We start from the raw sequence: 15,009 nt of genomic DNA on the forward strand, positions 1-15,009 counted from the left end.
AGGGCAGAGCCCGCCATCACCCACAGCACACAACACACAACAGGGCCAGCCCCAGGGGTCAGCCCACCCAGGCTGAGAGGCCCTGCTCCAGAGGGACAACGTAAGCGTCAACCCCGGCCAGCGTGGGGACACACGGTCTTCTCCATCGTGGTCTGTGCGGCTCCTGGACAGGGCCTGGCACCAAGTGTGTATGGAGGAGTGCCCGCTGCTCACCGCGTGCGTGCTCGAGAACGTATCTGGTACCCCCGCAGCCTTACGAGATGCACACCATTCTCTCTCAGGCACACACGAGGGAATTCGGAGCCAAGAGTCTAGGTGCCTGGCCCAAAGCCCCCCAGGACTAAGTGAGCGCCCGCCTTATACCACCCCCACGCCCAGGGCCAGAGTGTCCACTTTTTAATTTTTTTTAACATTTATTCATTTTTGAAAGACAGAGACACAGCAAGAGCAGGGGAGGGGCAGAGAGGGAGGGAGACACAGGATCCGAAGCAGCTCCAGGCTCCAAGCTGTCAGCACAGAGCCCGACGTGGGGCTCGAACTCACAGACCGGGAGATCATGACCTGAGCTGAAGCTGAACACTTCAGGCACCCCTAGAGTGTCCACTTTTAAAGAGGAAATCACATGGCTGTCACCACCTGACGAATAAGACCATGTGAGAGTGGATTCTCGTGGCACTGGCACGGTAGCAGAGGCTACCCCACTAGCTGAACCTTGAGCTCAGGCCGCTGGTGTACCTACCCCTGTAGCAACACCAGGGGCTGAGGGGAGCCCTGGAGACAGCCAGCCCGGCCTGTGTGGTGGCGGTCCTGTCTGGTCACTCCCATAAAACACAAGGAGGAGGAGAGACACCTGGGTGGCTCGATCAGTTAAGCGTCCGACCCTTGATCTCGGCTCAGGTCATGATCTCACGGTTCACGGGATCGAGCCCCGCAGCAGGCTCCGTGCTGACAGTGTGGCACCTGCTTGGGATTCTCTCCCTCTCACTCTCCCTGCAGCTCTCCAGCTCTCTCTCTCTTGAAATAAATAACTTAAAAAATATACGAGGAGAAGGAAACAGGATGCTGTCACTGAAAGCCTGCATGTGCTTTGTTAGGGGGAGAGTTTAAAGGAGAACGACATACGTCTCAGAAGGAAAATGCAGAAACCGCACGGTACTTTGGCTTCCCAGATTATTTTTCAGACGATACTTTTTTGAGAGGTGGAACAAATTATCAACCATCTCAGTAGAAGTGAAAGGCGATTCCTCTGCACCAGGAGGGTCTCAAAGGACAGCACAGAACTCTGGTCTCTGAGCTAAGAGGCTCCGCCAGGCAGCGCCCGGGTGGCCGAGCCTGAGGTCAGGAGGCTGAGCCTCAGCAGGGGAGGCAGGCAAGCCTGAGGGCGTAGGCTGAGCCTCAGCGGGGGAGGCAGGCAAGCCTGAGGGGGGAGGCTGAGCCTCAGCCGGGGAGGCAGGCAAGCCTGAGGGCGTAGGCTGAGCCTCAGCGGGGGAGGCAGGCAAGCCCGAGTGGGGAGGCTGAGCCTCAGCGGGGGAGGCAGGCAAGCCTGAGGGGGGAGGCTGAGCCTGAGGAATTCATCACTCACAGACAGAAATACCAGCTCAGGTTCAAGGCAAGACTTCTTTCTTCAATGTCTTTCTCCAAGACGTTATTTGCCAAGCAATAAAGTCGAGACCCATATGACACTGACAACTCAGTAAAAACCCTGAGCACACGGGCTTTGCTCATTAATCCACATTTAGACTGGATGGCCATGGTGATTCCAAGGATGGGGGCCCGCTACTGGTGGCTGCCCACCTCCAATCAGATCTCCCCACACCACTGCCGACCGGTAAAACCAGAAAACAAAAACAATTAATAAAACCAGAAAAAAATCTTCGCCAAATTCCGAATCCCCTCTAAAAAGGGCAAGTTGTACTTATTTCCAGAGGTGTGCGGGCAGAAGGTGCAGAGCCTCCTGTCTGTGGGTGCCACCACGGGAGTACTCCACATTTCCACGGCTCGCGTGCATGGAAACACGTATACGCGCACACGCACACACACACACACTCCGCACGGGGTATTCTTTCCTTAACTAACTCGAAAGGAGCTGATTTTCCCGTATTCTGATCATCAGAATCAGAGAGGAAGTGCTGGGCTGGGAGGACTGTGCTCAAGGGCACAGCAGGCCAGCCGGTTCCTGGGGTGCCACTGGCCTCTGCTGCTCGCCTTGGGCATAGCAGCTGGACAGCAGCCGCTTCCTGAGCAACTCCTCTGGCATCACCGCCCCCCAAAAACCCTCTGCTCACCCACTGGCCCTGCTGCACGCTCCACTTCAGCAACTGCAAGACTGGAGGGTGCAGAATTTTCCAGAAACTTTAAACACTGTATCCTCACTAACGCACCGTCCCCCGCCGCATGGCCGACTCAGCAGGAGACAAACAGCGAGGGAAGCTGAGCAGACGTGGAGGGCCCAGGACCGGGTGACATCTGACGCATCCCGCGGCCGGTGTGGCAGCAGAGGCCTCTGGGGGAAGCAGTGCTGAGCCTGGACAGGTCCAGCAGGAGAAGGGCAGTTCCGGAGGCTGTTTTCTACGGTGTGGCCAGTTCCGTAGGCCACCAGTGCCGAGCCACTCTGGGCAGAGCGTGGCCTGGGGGACGTGACCCCGCCACTACAGGGAAGTCCCACCACTCGGCACTGGTCAGGGACAGGGGTGCCAAGGGGAGGACATGGGAGAGGGACTCATTCCCAACCCACGACTGCAAAGCACTCAGGCGCTGATTTCAGGGCTCACCTCCACCCAGTGACACGAGGGGCCTGGGAGCGGGCACTCCCGGCCTCCTGACCTGCTGATGACTCTGTAAGGAGGGACATATAACACCATCCTCTGGAGGAGGACTGGGGGGACGGAATCACATAACGTGCTGTAAGCCAAGGCCCGGCCCACAGCCCAGCCCACAGTGAACTCCCACGTCCACCATTCCTCATTCACGTCCACACCTCCATCATTCGCTGTGGTCATGTCACAAACCAGGCTTCCGTGGGCCTGACCGGACACACGACAAAGAGAAATCCGAGCAGCCTGGCCCTCGGAGGCCACCCCCGATGGCAGTGGAGGCCGAGCCCGGCCAGGTGATCCACGACCCCAGGACCACGCTGCTCCTGGCGAACCTCTTCCAGCCATGTCAGGGGCGAGAAGGCCATTCATCGCCCATGCTGACACAGCCCTATAAGGAGTTGTCCACAGACCCACACGTGGCTCACATACGATGCAGCCAGCCAGACTCTTCAGTAGCATTTGCATAGGCTGTGTGACAACCTGAATATCAGACACATCTTTCGTCCCTAGGACACATGCTTTCCCAAGGCCTCATTTAACCTTCCTGACCTCTGGGGGCATGAGCGCCCTCCTACCCTGGGAAGGCAGGGCTCCAGCGGATGGATCCGCGCCCCGACCACAGCCCGAACCCTGGGTGGCAGCCAAATGCAGGGAGCGGCATGCTCAGCTGGCCCCCCGCAGCTTCAGGACTGAGCCGGGACGGTCCCCAGCAGCAAAGGGGCACTCGGGCTGCGGTCACATGCGGTGACGCCTCCAAGGACGGCTATGGTCACTGCCAGCTTCACCATTCACTGCACTACGGCTACAGCACCAGGCTCCCCTGAGCCCCGCTCGACACCCGAGAAGGATCAAGTCAACAGGGCACCGGCCCTCTCCACACCTGTGACGTCCCCACAGGAGCCCAATCAAGCAGACGGGCCGCGTCGGGAAGCTGGTGCGGGTGTGACCCTGCTCTGCCTGCAGCGTCGGCTTCAACGTTCACTCAGGGGAGCCCCTCCTTCTTCCCCTCCCCGCAGAGGTCTCCCCGTCCCCCCGGGACAGCAGCGTACTGGCCTCCTTTGGAAGCTCACCGCAACTTACAATGACTCTGTTACCTGCTTCTGCGCGTCACCCCCCTTCTGCGCGGTGAGCGCCGTGACCGTGCCGTCCACCCTCACCCCCGGCACCCAGCCCAAGGCCCGAATACATGCTTGTATTGGGGGCAGCCGGACAAAGCCAGAAACCACCGGCCCGCGGGGCAGGGGCAATCACGTTATCAGCAGTGCCAACGCAAGCACCCAGTGTGGACACAGAAGGCGTGGGTCCCAGACCAGGTTCTGCCCCCTGCCACCTGGGTAAGTCGCCTTCCCTCCTGCTAAGTCTCAAACACCCGTCTTGAAGACAAAGAAGGAAACCAAACTGAAAGAAGAAGGGGGACAAGGAGGGTGAGAGAAAACGGGGGAGTCAGTGAGACCGATAACCTCCTAACTTCGCTCCACGAACTCCAGGGTTCCTTGAAGGTGACAAGACCCGCGAGTGTCCCCCGCCCCACTGCTTGGCCAGAGCCACACGCTCTCGTCTGCCCGGGACACGTGGCTCCCGCACAGGTTGGGTCTGGAAATGGAGTGCCCCAGGGCTAAGACCAGCTTTGCGGCCGCCGCGTGCCTGGGGTCTGAGATGCACAGGGCATGTGCTTGGCCCCAGAGCAGCCCCGCCCACCGCCAAGGCCCACCTCATCGAAGACGATCCTGGACGGCTGCCTGGAGAGCTGCTCCACGGGCCTCACGGCGGTCTTCCACGTCCTCCCGAAAAAGTGTCGGTAGGTGACATCAAAGAGGGACACACGCAGACAGCAGCCCACCTCCGAGAGCACCTCCAGCACTCCCTGCGAGACAGAAGGTGCCGGCCCTGAAGGCTTCCCGATGTCACGAGCCATGCCACATGTGCTGACTGGCCAGCCTGGGAGAACTGGGGCACTCAGAATCCACCGGTTTTAGGGGTCAATATCCTCTGGGGGAACTGCCTCTCCCGTGGCTAGTGCTCTTGGGGTGTTGGGGGGGGGGGGTTATGCGTCAAAGGGCTTGGCCCTCCCCTGGCCAATCCAAGCACTAAAGTCCCAAGGTACAGACAACACGGGCAAAAGACTCACCCAGTGCCACTGAGACACAAGAGGCCACGGCTGAAGAGACACAGGCATCTGACACCACACGGGCCCGAGAGACAACAAGCCCAGGTTATGGCACTTGAGACCCTAGATCAAGCCACACCTGAAGTTTGTCCTAACTATGGATTTGTCTGTTGTGTGACCTTTCTCTAACTTTAGCTGTTTTGAATGGGGTTGTCCTTATTATTTGCAAACAAATGAGTCCTTCTTGATATAATCACAAACTCTAAATCCTCAACTTGTCAGAATTATTCTGGGGTGGTATTAGCAAAGGAAAAGCAGATCTTTGAGGACTGAGAAGTCATGGCTGCCAACACAGACGAAAACACCCAGGGACTGTAAACACAAGCCATCTTCCCAGAGCCACACAACCTACAGTGAGGCTCTCCTTTGTGCTCTTATCGTCTGCCCTGGAACCAAGAAATGGTTTTCATTCATTCATTCATTCACTCATTCATTCATCAAACATTCATTAAGCATCTACTCTACGCATCTACTCTGTGCCAGGCACTGTTCCAGGCACTAGTGAGACAACAGGGAACAGGGCTCATGTAAAGAACAGTAAGAGTGGGGGAGACGGTGGGTGTGCATTTTAACAGGATGGCCAGGGGAGGTCAGGAAAGACGATGTTTGAGCTGAGAACTAAGGGGAGGGGAGACACCAGGCAGAAGGAGCAGCAAACCAAAGGCCCTGGGGCAGAGGAGAGCCGGGGTTCTCAGCGACCCTGGAGAGCCTGCACCAACCATACTCAACTGTGTTAACTAGTTTTTCTGACACTGTGTTCTTGGTGCTCTGGCACCTGGGGCCTCACCACAGGAGACTAACCGCGCCCCCCCCCCCCCCCCCCCCCCGCCAGGACCAGCTAACTCCTACACAGAGTAAATGACTTGCCTTCCAGAACATCTCTGATATGCAAACCGGCCCATCCAGAGTCCAGACTCCCACCTGGTCCCCTATCTGGCTCCTAGCCTCCAGGAGGCCTCTGAAATGATTCACACCCGCCAATCCTAAACCTGGTCAAGTGCTCACCCTGCCTTGTGCCTTCCCTCCCATGAAAGCCAAGGTGAAGACTCTTGGTTATGGTCTCCCCGGCTGCTCCGCCTCCTGACAGACCCCATGACACCCTGGTGCCACCCCGCATGGCCCTATGTGGCCTGGCATACCCCGCCTCTTAGGAACAGTAATAAACTGTCTTCTCAATGTTGCCCTCACCCCACATAGGTTTGTTTTTTTTTTTTTTTAAGTTTACTTGAGAGAGAGAGAGCATGCAAAAGCAAGAATGGGGGAGGGACAGAGAGAGAGAATCTCAAGCAGGCTCCACACTGTCAGCACAGAGCCCAACATGGGGCTCGATCCCACATGACCTGAACCAAAACCAAGAGGTAGATGCTCAACCGACTGAGCCACCCAGGCACCTCTCATGACATGGGTTTTAAAACTAAACCCCCCATGGGGCGCCTGGGTGGCTGAGTCAGTTAAGTGTCTGACTTCAGCTCAGGTCATGATCTCTCAGTCTGTGTGTTCGAGCCCCACATTGGGTTCTGTGCTGACAGCCTGGAGCCTGCTTCGGATTCTGTGTCTCCCTCTCTCTCTGCCCCTCCCCGACTCATGCTCTGTCTCTCAATAATAAATAAATGTTAAAAAAAAAAAATTTTTTTTTTAATTTTTTTTTTTCAACGTTTATTTATTTTTGGGACAGAGAGAGACAGAGCATGAACGGGGGAGGGGCAGAGAGAGAGGGAGACACAGAATCGGAAACAGACTCCAGGCTCCGAGCCATCAGCCCAGAGCCTGACACGGGGCTCGAACTCACGGACCGCGAGATCGTGACCTGGCTGAAGTCGGACGCTTAACCGACTGCGCCACCCAGGTGCCCCAAAAAAATTTTTTTTTAAATAATGATATACCACCTCTAACCTCTCAGGTTAGCAACAATCAAAAACTTTGACAACTTCTGCCACAGGATGGGGGAAATAGGTATTCTTGTACAATTTTCATGGGCATATAAAATGTTACCATCTCCACAGAGGGCATCTGGCAATACTGAAAATCTGATCAGATGCACGCTTTGCTCTAGCAACATAGCTAGAATTTGTCCTCTGGATACCCTTAGACAAACCCATAAAAATATGTGTATAAGAATATTCCCTGAGGCGCCTGGGGGGCTCAGTCAGTTAAGCATCGACTTCAGCTCAGGTCATGAACTTGCGGTTCATGGGTTCGAGACCCGTGTAGGGCTCTGTGCTGACAGCTGGGAGCCTGGGGCCTGCTTCAGATTCTGTGTCTCCCTCTCTCTCTGCCCCTCCCCTGCTCAAGCTCTCTATCTCTCTCTCTCAAAAATAAACAAACATTTAATAATAAATAAATAAATAAATAAATAAATAAATAAATAAATCAAGGTCCCCCTGTGTAACTGCAGCAACCGTGAGGGAAGAGGGAGGGGCCGGATGTGTCATTTAACTCAGTGGGGGTCCTCACAATGTACAGTGTATCAAACCCCCCACTGGGCACCTTAAATAGCTCACAATTATTTTGTCAATTTCATCTCCCTCCAGCCAGCACCAGGAGCTCAGCCAGGATGGGCTGGATGCGGATGTGAGGGACAGAACCACAGAACAGGTAAGGATGGGGTGGCCAGCTGCCTCACGGTGCCCAGGCTTCTCCTGGGTCTAGCGCTCGTGAGTCCCACGTCCCTAGTCCCTAGCAAAGGATGATGGCAGTGTTTTCTGTCCCTGGAAGCTGGGAGCGAGGAAGCAGGAAGACAGCAAACAGGTAGGGAGGAGGCAGCCAAGCCTGGTTTCAATCACGGAGTTGTGGGGACCTCCCCACTCCCCAGGCCTCCACACACCTCTCTCAGCATGGCCCCTGTCTCTCTAGCCACATCCCCTCCCCTCCTCCTATTCACCCCAGCTACCTCTTCTCAGGAACCTCATTCCCGTGCCTTCCCTGACCTCCACCATCTAGACCCCTGCCGGTCCTCTGGCCTTGCTTTCCCTTTCCCTGGGGTTCATCCAGTTCTCTGCTGCCCCCAACCAAGTGTGAGCTCTGGGAGGATAAGGGCCCAGAGTATCCTCCCGGATACTCTTCCCTGCCCCATCCTTAGGGCCTAGAACGAGACCTTGCCCCATACTCAGTGCACTTGTCCCCAGGGGCCTGATCCTAAGCTTCCCCTCACTGCTGATGCTGCGCAGGGTGCCACCAGCAGCCTCTTAACCCTCCTTCTCTTCCCCATTCGTCTTCTCCCCTTCCCTCCTCCTCTCGCTCCTCCCCCCCACCCCCTCCCTCCTCCTCCTTTCCCCTCCTCCCTCCTCCCCATTCCCTGTTCTCCCTCCTCCCTGCCACTCCTCCCCCTCCCCTCCTGCCCCTTCCCCTCCTCCTCCCTCCCCCCCCTTCCTAATCCTTCCCCCTCCTCTTCTTCCTCCCCCCTCCCTCTTCCTAATCCTTCCCCCTCCTCTTCTTCCTCTCCATCCTCCTCCCCCTCCCCTTTCTCTCCCCCCCTCCTCCTCTCTCCCTCCTCTTCCTCCCGTTCTCAGAGATGTAAGCACCAGCCACAACCTGCTAATTCCCAAACCTTTCCTGCTGACCTAGCCCTCTTCCCAGAACCCAGACCCTAACCACCCTTCCACCTCTATGTGACTCCGTACCCATTTCTAATCAGGTAGGTTTCTAAACAGTCTCTGCTGGTGTGTGAAGACAGAATGTGGGATGGTCATCTGTGTCCCCCACGCAGCTGCAAATATACAATGGTGCCCAAGAAACATCAAACTGAATCGGAATAGCCAAAGCAAAGAACAATCAACGTTCATGGTAAAGTTAAACTCAATGGAAAAGGTAAGTGGGACAGCAAGAAAGACATACTAAAATTATTAAGAAAGTATCCTGAGTTCAAAAATACGTTAATATTTTTAGCCAACACCTTTCACAGGGAAGTTTGCTGTCATCTAAAGCTGTCAATTCCCAAAATAACTCAAATCGTATAAACTTTGTACGACTATGCTTTTTACGTTTGTTTCCTACTTGGTGTTCTTTTATTTACTATTATTATAATTTTTTTTATGTTTAAGGAGGCTTCACGTCCAGCATAGAGCCCAACACAGGGCTTGAACTCACAGCCCCAAGATCAAGACCTGAGCTGAGATCAAGTTGGATGCTTAGCCACCCAGGCACCCCAGTCTTCTTTCAAATGCTGTCTTTTCACTGATTTCTTGTATGTACAGCCGACCCTTGAACAACACAGATTTGAACCGTACAGGTCCACCTATACGTTTTTTTGTTTTATAAACACATTATAGGACTGTAGATGTGTTTTCTCTTCCTTGTGATTTTCTTTTTTTTTTTTCAACGTTTTTTATTTGTTTTTGGGACAGAGAGAGACAGAGCATGAACGGGGGAGGGGCAGAGAGAGAGGGAGACACAGAATCGGAAACAGGCTCCAGGCTCCGAGCCATCAGCCCAGAGCCCGACGCGGGGCTCGAACTCACGGACCGCGAGATCGTGACCTGGCTGAAGTCGGACGCTTAACCGACTGCGCCACCCAGGCGCCCCTCCTTGTGATTTTCTTAATAGCATTTTCTCTCCACTAGCTGACTTTATTGTAAGAACACAGTACCTAACACATATAGCATACAAAATACGTATTAATCAATTGTTTACATTATTGGGAAGGCTTCTGGTCAACAGCAGGCTATTAGTAATTAGGTTTTGGAGGAGTCAAAAGTTATATGCAGATTTTTGATTTTGAGGGGGTCAGCACCCCAACCCGCATACTGTTCAAGAATCAACTGTAAAAACTGTAAAACTTTGGGTTCCTGTGTTAAACCCCATCTGATTGTAAGGTACTAACTAGATCCTATGTCCCAATATTTTAAGGTTTTTTGTGTTAATATTCATGAGGGACGTTAGTCTGTACTTGTGATATCCTCGCCTGATTTAGTTATCAGTTATGGGGGCTCAAAAAAAAAAAAAAACCGACACTGGAAAGCATCCTCTCTCTTCTTTTTTCTGATAGAGTTTGTTCTAGAATTCATATTATTGCTTCTTTTAATATTTTATAAAATCCAACAGTGAAGTCATTTAAGTCTGGAGTTTTCTTTGGAGGAAGATGTTTGCTTATGAATTGTTTCTTTAATGAATATAGGACTATTTAGATTTTCTATTTCCTCAGGGCACCTGGGTGGCTCAGTAAGTTGAGTGTCCAACTTCAGCTCAGGTCATGATCTCACAGTTCGTGGGTTTGAACCCCATGTCAGGCTCTGTGCTGACAGCTCAGAGCCTCAAGCCTGCTTCAGATTCTATGTCTCCCACATTCTCTCTGCCCCTCCCTCGCTCATACTCTGTCTCTGTCTCAAAAATAATTTTTTTTTAATAGATCTTCTATTTCCTCTAGTGTAACTTTTGGTAAATTGTGCTTTTCAAGACATTTCTCCATCTCTGGGGCGCCTGGGTGGCGCAGTCGGTTAAGCGTCCGACTTCAGCCAGGTCACGATCTCGCGGTCCGTGAGTTCGAGCCCCGCGTCGGGCTCTGGGCTGATGGCTCGGAGCCTGGAGCCTGTTTCCGATTCTGTGTCTCCCTCTCTCTCTGCCCCTCCCCCGTTCATGCTCTGTCTCTCTCTGTCCCAAAAATAAATAAACGTTGAAAAAAAAAAATTTAAAAAAAAAAAAAAGACATTTCTCCATCTCAACTAAGTTATCAAATTTCTTGGCACACAAGTTATTCATAATATCTCTTGATTATCTTTTTTAATTTTTTAACATTTATTCATTTTTTTGAGAGACAGAGACAGAGTGAGCAGGGGAAGGGCAGAGAGAGGGAAATACAGAATCCGAAGCAGGCTCCAGACTCTGAGCTGTCAGCACAGAGCCCAATGCGGGGCTCCAACTCATGAATGTGAAATCATGACCTGAGCCGAAATCGAAAGCTTAACCAGCTGAGCCACCCAGGTGCCTCTCCCTTGACTATCATTTTAACGTCTGTAAGATATACTGTAATACTCCCTTCCTTCCTAATATTGGTAATCTGTGTTTTCTCTCTCTTTGCTCATGACCAGACTTACAGGAGTTTGTCAATTTTATTAAGTTTTTCAAAGAACCAACTTCTAACTTTGCTGATTTTCTCTACTATTTGCCTTTTTAATTTATTGATTTCTGCTAAATAAACAGAAATCTACCATTTCCTCCTTCTATTTTCTTTGGGTTTAACTTCTTCTTATGTAGATTCTGATGGAGGAAAGAGATCATTGATTTCATACCTTTCTTCTCCTCTAACATAGTCATATGAAGCTATAAATTTCCTTCAAAGGACTCAAATAGTTACACCTCATAAATTTTGGGATGTTCTTCCATTCCTCACTTCAAAATATTTTCTAATTTCCCCATGATTTCTTCTTTGACTCATGGGTTAGTTGGTAGTGTGTTAATTTTCTGCTATTTGAAGATTTTCTAGATATCTCGTTGCTCATTTCTAACTTAATACCATACTAGTCAGTTGACGTATGTATACTCTATAAATTTCAATCATTTTAAATCCATGGAGACTTATTTTTATGTCCCAGCATATGGCCTATCTCAGTGAAGTTTCCACACTTGAGAAAAACGCATATTCTAGTGTTTTAGAGATAACAGACAGGTCTAGGTGGTTGGTGGTGTTTAGATCTTCCAAATCATTATGGGGTGTTTTTTGGTTTTTGGCTTGTTTTTGTTTTTTAAATGTTTTTATGTTTATTTATTTTTGAGACAGAGAGATAGAGTGCAAGCAGGGGAGGGGCAAAGACAGACAGGGAGACACAGAATCCGAAGCAGGCTCCAGGCTCCAAGCTGTCAGCACAGAGCCCGCCACGGGGCTCGAACTCACAAATGGTGAGATCATGACCTGCGCTGAAGTCGGACGCTTAACGGACTGAGCCACCCAGGCGCCCCTGTTTTGGTTTTTGGTTTTTGGTTTATTTGCTCTATCAGTTAGTGAGAAAGGAGAGTTAAAAGTCTCCAGTGGTGACAGCGAATCTGAACAGTGTTCCCTTTAGTTCTACACGATTTTGCTTCACGTGTTTGGAAGCTGTGTTACCGGGTACCGTGCACAGAAGAGCTAGCACGGCTGGCCCAACTGTGTGCTCTGAAAGGTGGGTCCACGAGGCTGGCCCTTGGCTGGAGGCTGGGGGTTCCCGTCACTCTACCGATCACTGCGTACTTTGTCTAAGCTGTACAAAGTGGTTTATGCTGAACACCTGCTTTCCTGCTGGGAGTCTGTGATCTGGGAACCCGCTAGGCAGAAGATGCCCACCTGACCAGTCCCCAAAACGTCCGGAGCCTCTAACAAGCTTCCTTGGCTGGGAACGTTTCACACGTGTTGTCATTACTGTTGTTGGAAGAACTGAATGCACCCTGTGGGGCTCCACTGGCAGAGCACCCCTGAAGCATGTGCCTGCCCCCACACTTCCCCCCACATGCCTCTCCCATGGCTGATCCTGCTCTGTATCCTCTCGCTGTAGTAAATCTTTCCTGGGAGACGGACCACGTGCCGAGCCATGGGAGTCCTCCCAATGAATCACTGAACCTGAGGGTGGTCTTACAGGCCCCAAGAGAGGCACATACACATACACATCTCACAGTTCATCAGTTCAAGCCCCGCATCTGGCCCTTTCTGACAGTGCAGAGCCTGTGTGGGAATCTCTCTCTCTTTCTCTCTCTCTCTCTCTCTCTCAAAATAGAAGGAAGGAAGGAAGGAAGGAAGGAAGGAAGGAAGGAAGGAAGGAAGGAAGGAAGGAAGGAAGAAATGCCCCTTTATCTCTGGTAATACTCCTCACCTTGAAATTGACTTTATCTGACATCAGTACAACACAAAGATTTCTTACAGGGTTTACATGGCCTATATTTTCTCCATCCTTTTATCGTTACACATACAGTTCACGTCTTTCTGTTTAAAGCACGCTTTTTTTATAAAGGTCTTAAACAATAACTTCTGACACGTGACTCTGAATCAGGAATCCCACTTATAGGACTCATTCTACAGACACATGTGTACATGAAAAAAAAACACGTAAATGAAGTTATTCATTACAGCTGTATCTGTGACAGCAAACAACTGAAAAAAAACTCTATGTGTTCATCAATAAGGGTCTGAATAAATAAACGCAGAATCATCCAAAGAAATACTATGTTGTCATAAGAGAGAATGAAATTCTTCACGTGATGACATGAACATCTGTAAGACCTTGCTAAGTATATTTTTAAAGCATAAAATACAAATGTATTTATTTGTTGCATTTGCTTACAATTTCTGGAAAGCTATACCAAAAAACAGGTCGTGCCGGCTGTGTCCAGGGAGGGACACTGGGGCCTTAGGGACTCCGTCGAACGATACACTTTGCTGGCGTACCCTAGTGAATTCTGAACAACGGTAATCACCTTTTCCAAAATAAATACAAATAAACGAAATAAAATGGGACAATGAATAAAATCTCCTTCGTAAAACTCCTAGGAGAGAGACAGTGCCGTCACTGACTCGTGCGCTCCTATGAGGCACAGCCCCCTGGCTGTCTGCCCCGCCGGCCGCCTAGAGCCGGGCGTCCCTCACAACCGGCTCCGCTGGTCTCCGACCGCCTCCTCTTCTGACGGCCCCGGCTTCGGGACAAAGCAGGCCGGTACAGGAGAGTGCTGGGCGGTACAGCTGGGGGAACAGCAACTACCGCGGGGCCAACGCGGAGGCCGCACACAGCAGGCACTGGACCAAAGGGCTTGGAGCCGGAGGGTGTGGGCGCCTTCCCGGCAGTGAGCTCTTACAGACCCAGCTCCCCAACGACTTGGACATGGAGCATCGCCCTACCAGCTCTAGGACCACCTGCAGAGGAGGACACGGCCTTGCCAGGCCAAACCCTACAAAAAGTCACATGCTCGCACTGGCAGGTCTGGATCCTTCCCATGCACCCCACTGGGCCTCACTGGAAGCCTCCAATCACGTGACTGTCCCGCGGGCAGCGCAGAAGCACCAGCTTCTCCCCAGGTTCCCTGCCCCGGAAGGACACGGACGCCTGCAGAGCCACGGAGCAAGGGCCCGAGTGTGCAGACGGCCGTGGTACGTCCAGGCACACGGCTTCTGCCAGGATGCCCAGAGCTCTGCCCCGGCAGCTCTAAGTGCCAGGCCGCAAGCAGGCGGTGTTGAATCGTGCACGAGCCCACCTCCTGCAAATATGCCGGCTCAAGGGACCCAAGAAAAATCAGATTACCGGGGTTTTAAAACTGCTCCACTGTGGGCAGAAGAAACCTTCACCCGGTGTCAAAAGTGCTGACCGAGTCGCTGAATCAGGTATTCTCTTTGCTGATGGGCCACTTTGCCTCCAAATACTGCCAAAGCCCGAGGTAATGGGTACAGTGGTAAGACTCAGATAAGTAAGTGAAAATCAATATCCTCTCAGCTGGAACAGTAACGACATGCAGTTGACAACAAATAGCAAATTTCTTTACCTGCTTAATTAGCGGCCCATCAAGCCACTTCAGGACGCACTGAAACGCAGTCGATTCCTTTACAGGCTGGCGTGCTCTCTGTGGGTGGGGAGGGACCAGCACGTTTTGGTCAAAAATCCTGAGCCAGTCTTTCATTCTGCCAGTCTGAGGATGACTCGGGCCTCTAGGATTACCTGCGTGATTTGTGTTCAAATAAATAAAGAAGTTTTAAGGGCCACGGTGCTCAGAGCAATTCTGAAAGTCTCCTACCTCCCACCACACCATCCCCAGAACCCACCCTCCGCCACTCCTCCCTCCGAATCCCATGCTGCTTTCCCCAGGGTTAACGTGCCCCGTCTTGCTCCGGATAGCCTCTCCGTCCTTGCTGTCCTGACCCAACTACAGCATGACTAGGCTGGCCTCAGCCCAGTGACCGGTACAGAGACAGGCACATGCAGGGCTGCTTTGTACAGTTGTGGAGGTTGAGCACTGCACAAGAGTGCCAGGCCTTGGGCCTTGGGGACTAGGGCCGTCTTGGAAGGGACTAGGAGGCATGACCCAGTCAGAGCCGACGAGATGCAAATCTCACAGCTTCTGCTGCTCCTATTGAGAGAA

The 15,009-nt window shown here is 52.1% G+C and overlaps 1 protein-coding gene across 6 annotated transcripts in view; it reads right to left on the reverse strand.

Annotated features, from left to right (window-relative positions):
• The window catches only part of NPHP4 (nephrocystin 4), a 111,416-nt gene that overhangs the window by 89,895 nt on the left and 6,512 nt on the right, over window positions 1-15,009 (reverse strand). For 5 of the 6 annotated variants that reach the window (XM_086715499.1, XM_086715500.1, XM_086715501.1 and 2 more), the window contains 2 exons: window positions 14,416-14,588; window positions 4,528-4,680 (listed from right to left, as the gene is read on the reverse strand). In XM_086715499.1, coding sequence (XP_086571625.1) covers window positions 4,528-4,680; window positions 14,416-14,550 — 288 coding nt within the window. In that variant the 5' untranslated portion in view covers window positions 14,551-14,588. Of the gene's footprint in view, window positions 1-4,527; window positions 4,681-14,415; window positions 14,589-15,009 lie in introns of those variants that run through there. The other variant, XM_086715502.1, reaches the window with a different exon arrangement.

Source organism: Puma concolor, chromosome C1 (genome assembly GCF_028749965.1).
Source record: "Puma concolor isolate L17-30 chromosome C1, mPumCon1.1.hap2, whole genome shotgun sequence".
NCBI lineage: Eukaryota > Metazoa > Chordata > Mammalia > Carnivora > Felidae > Puma > Puma concolor.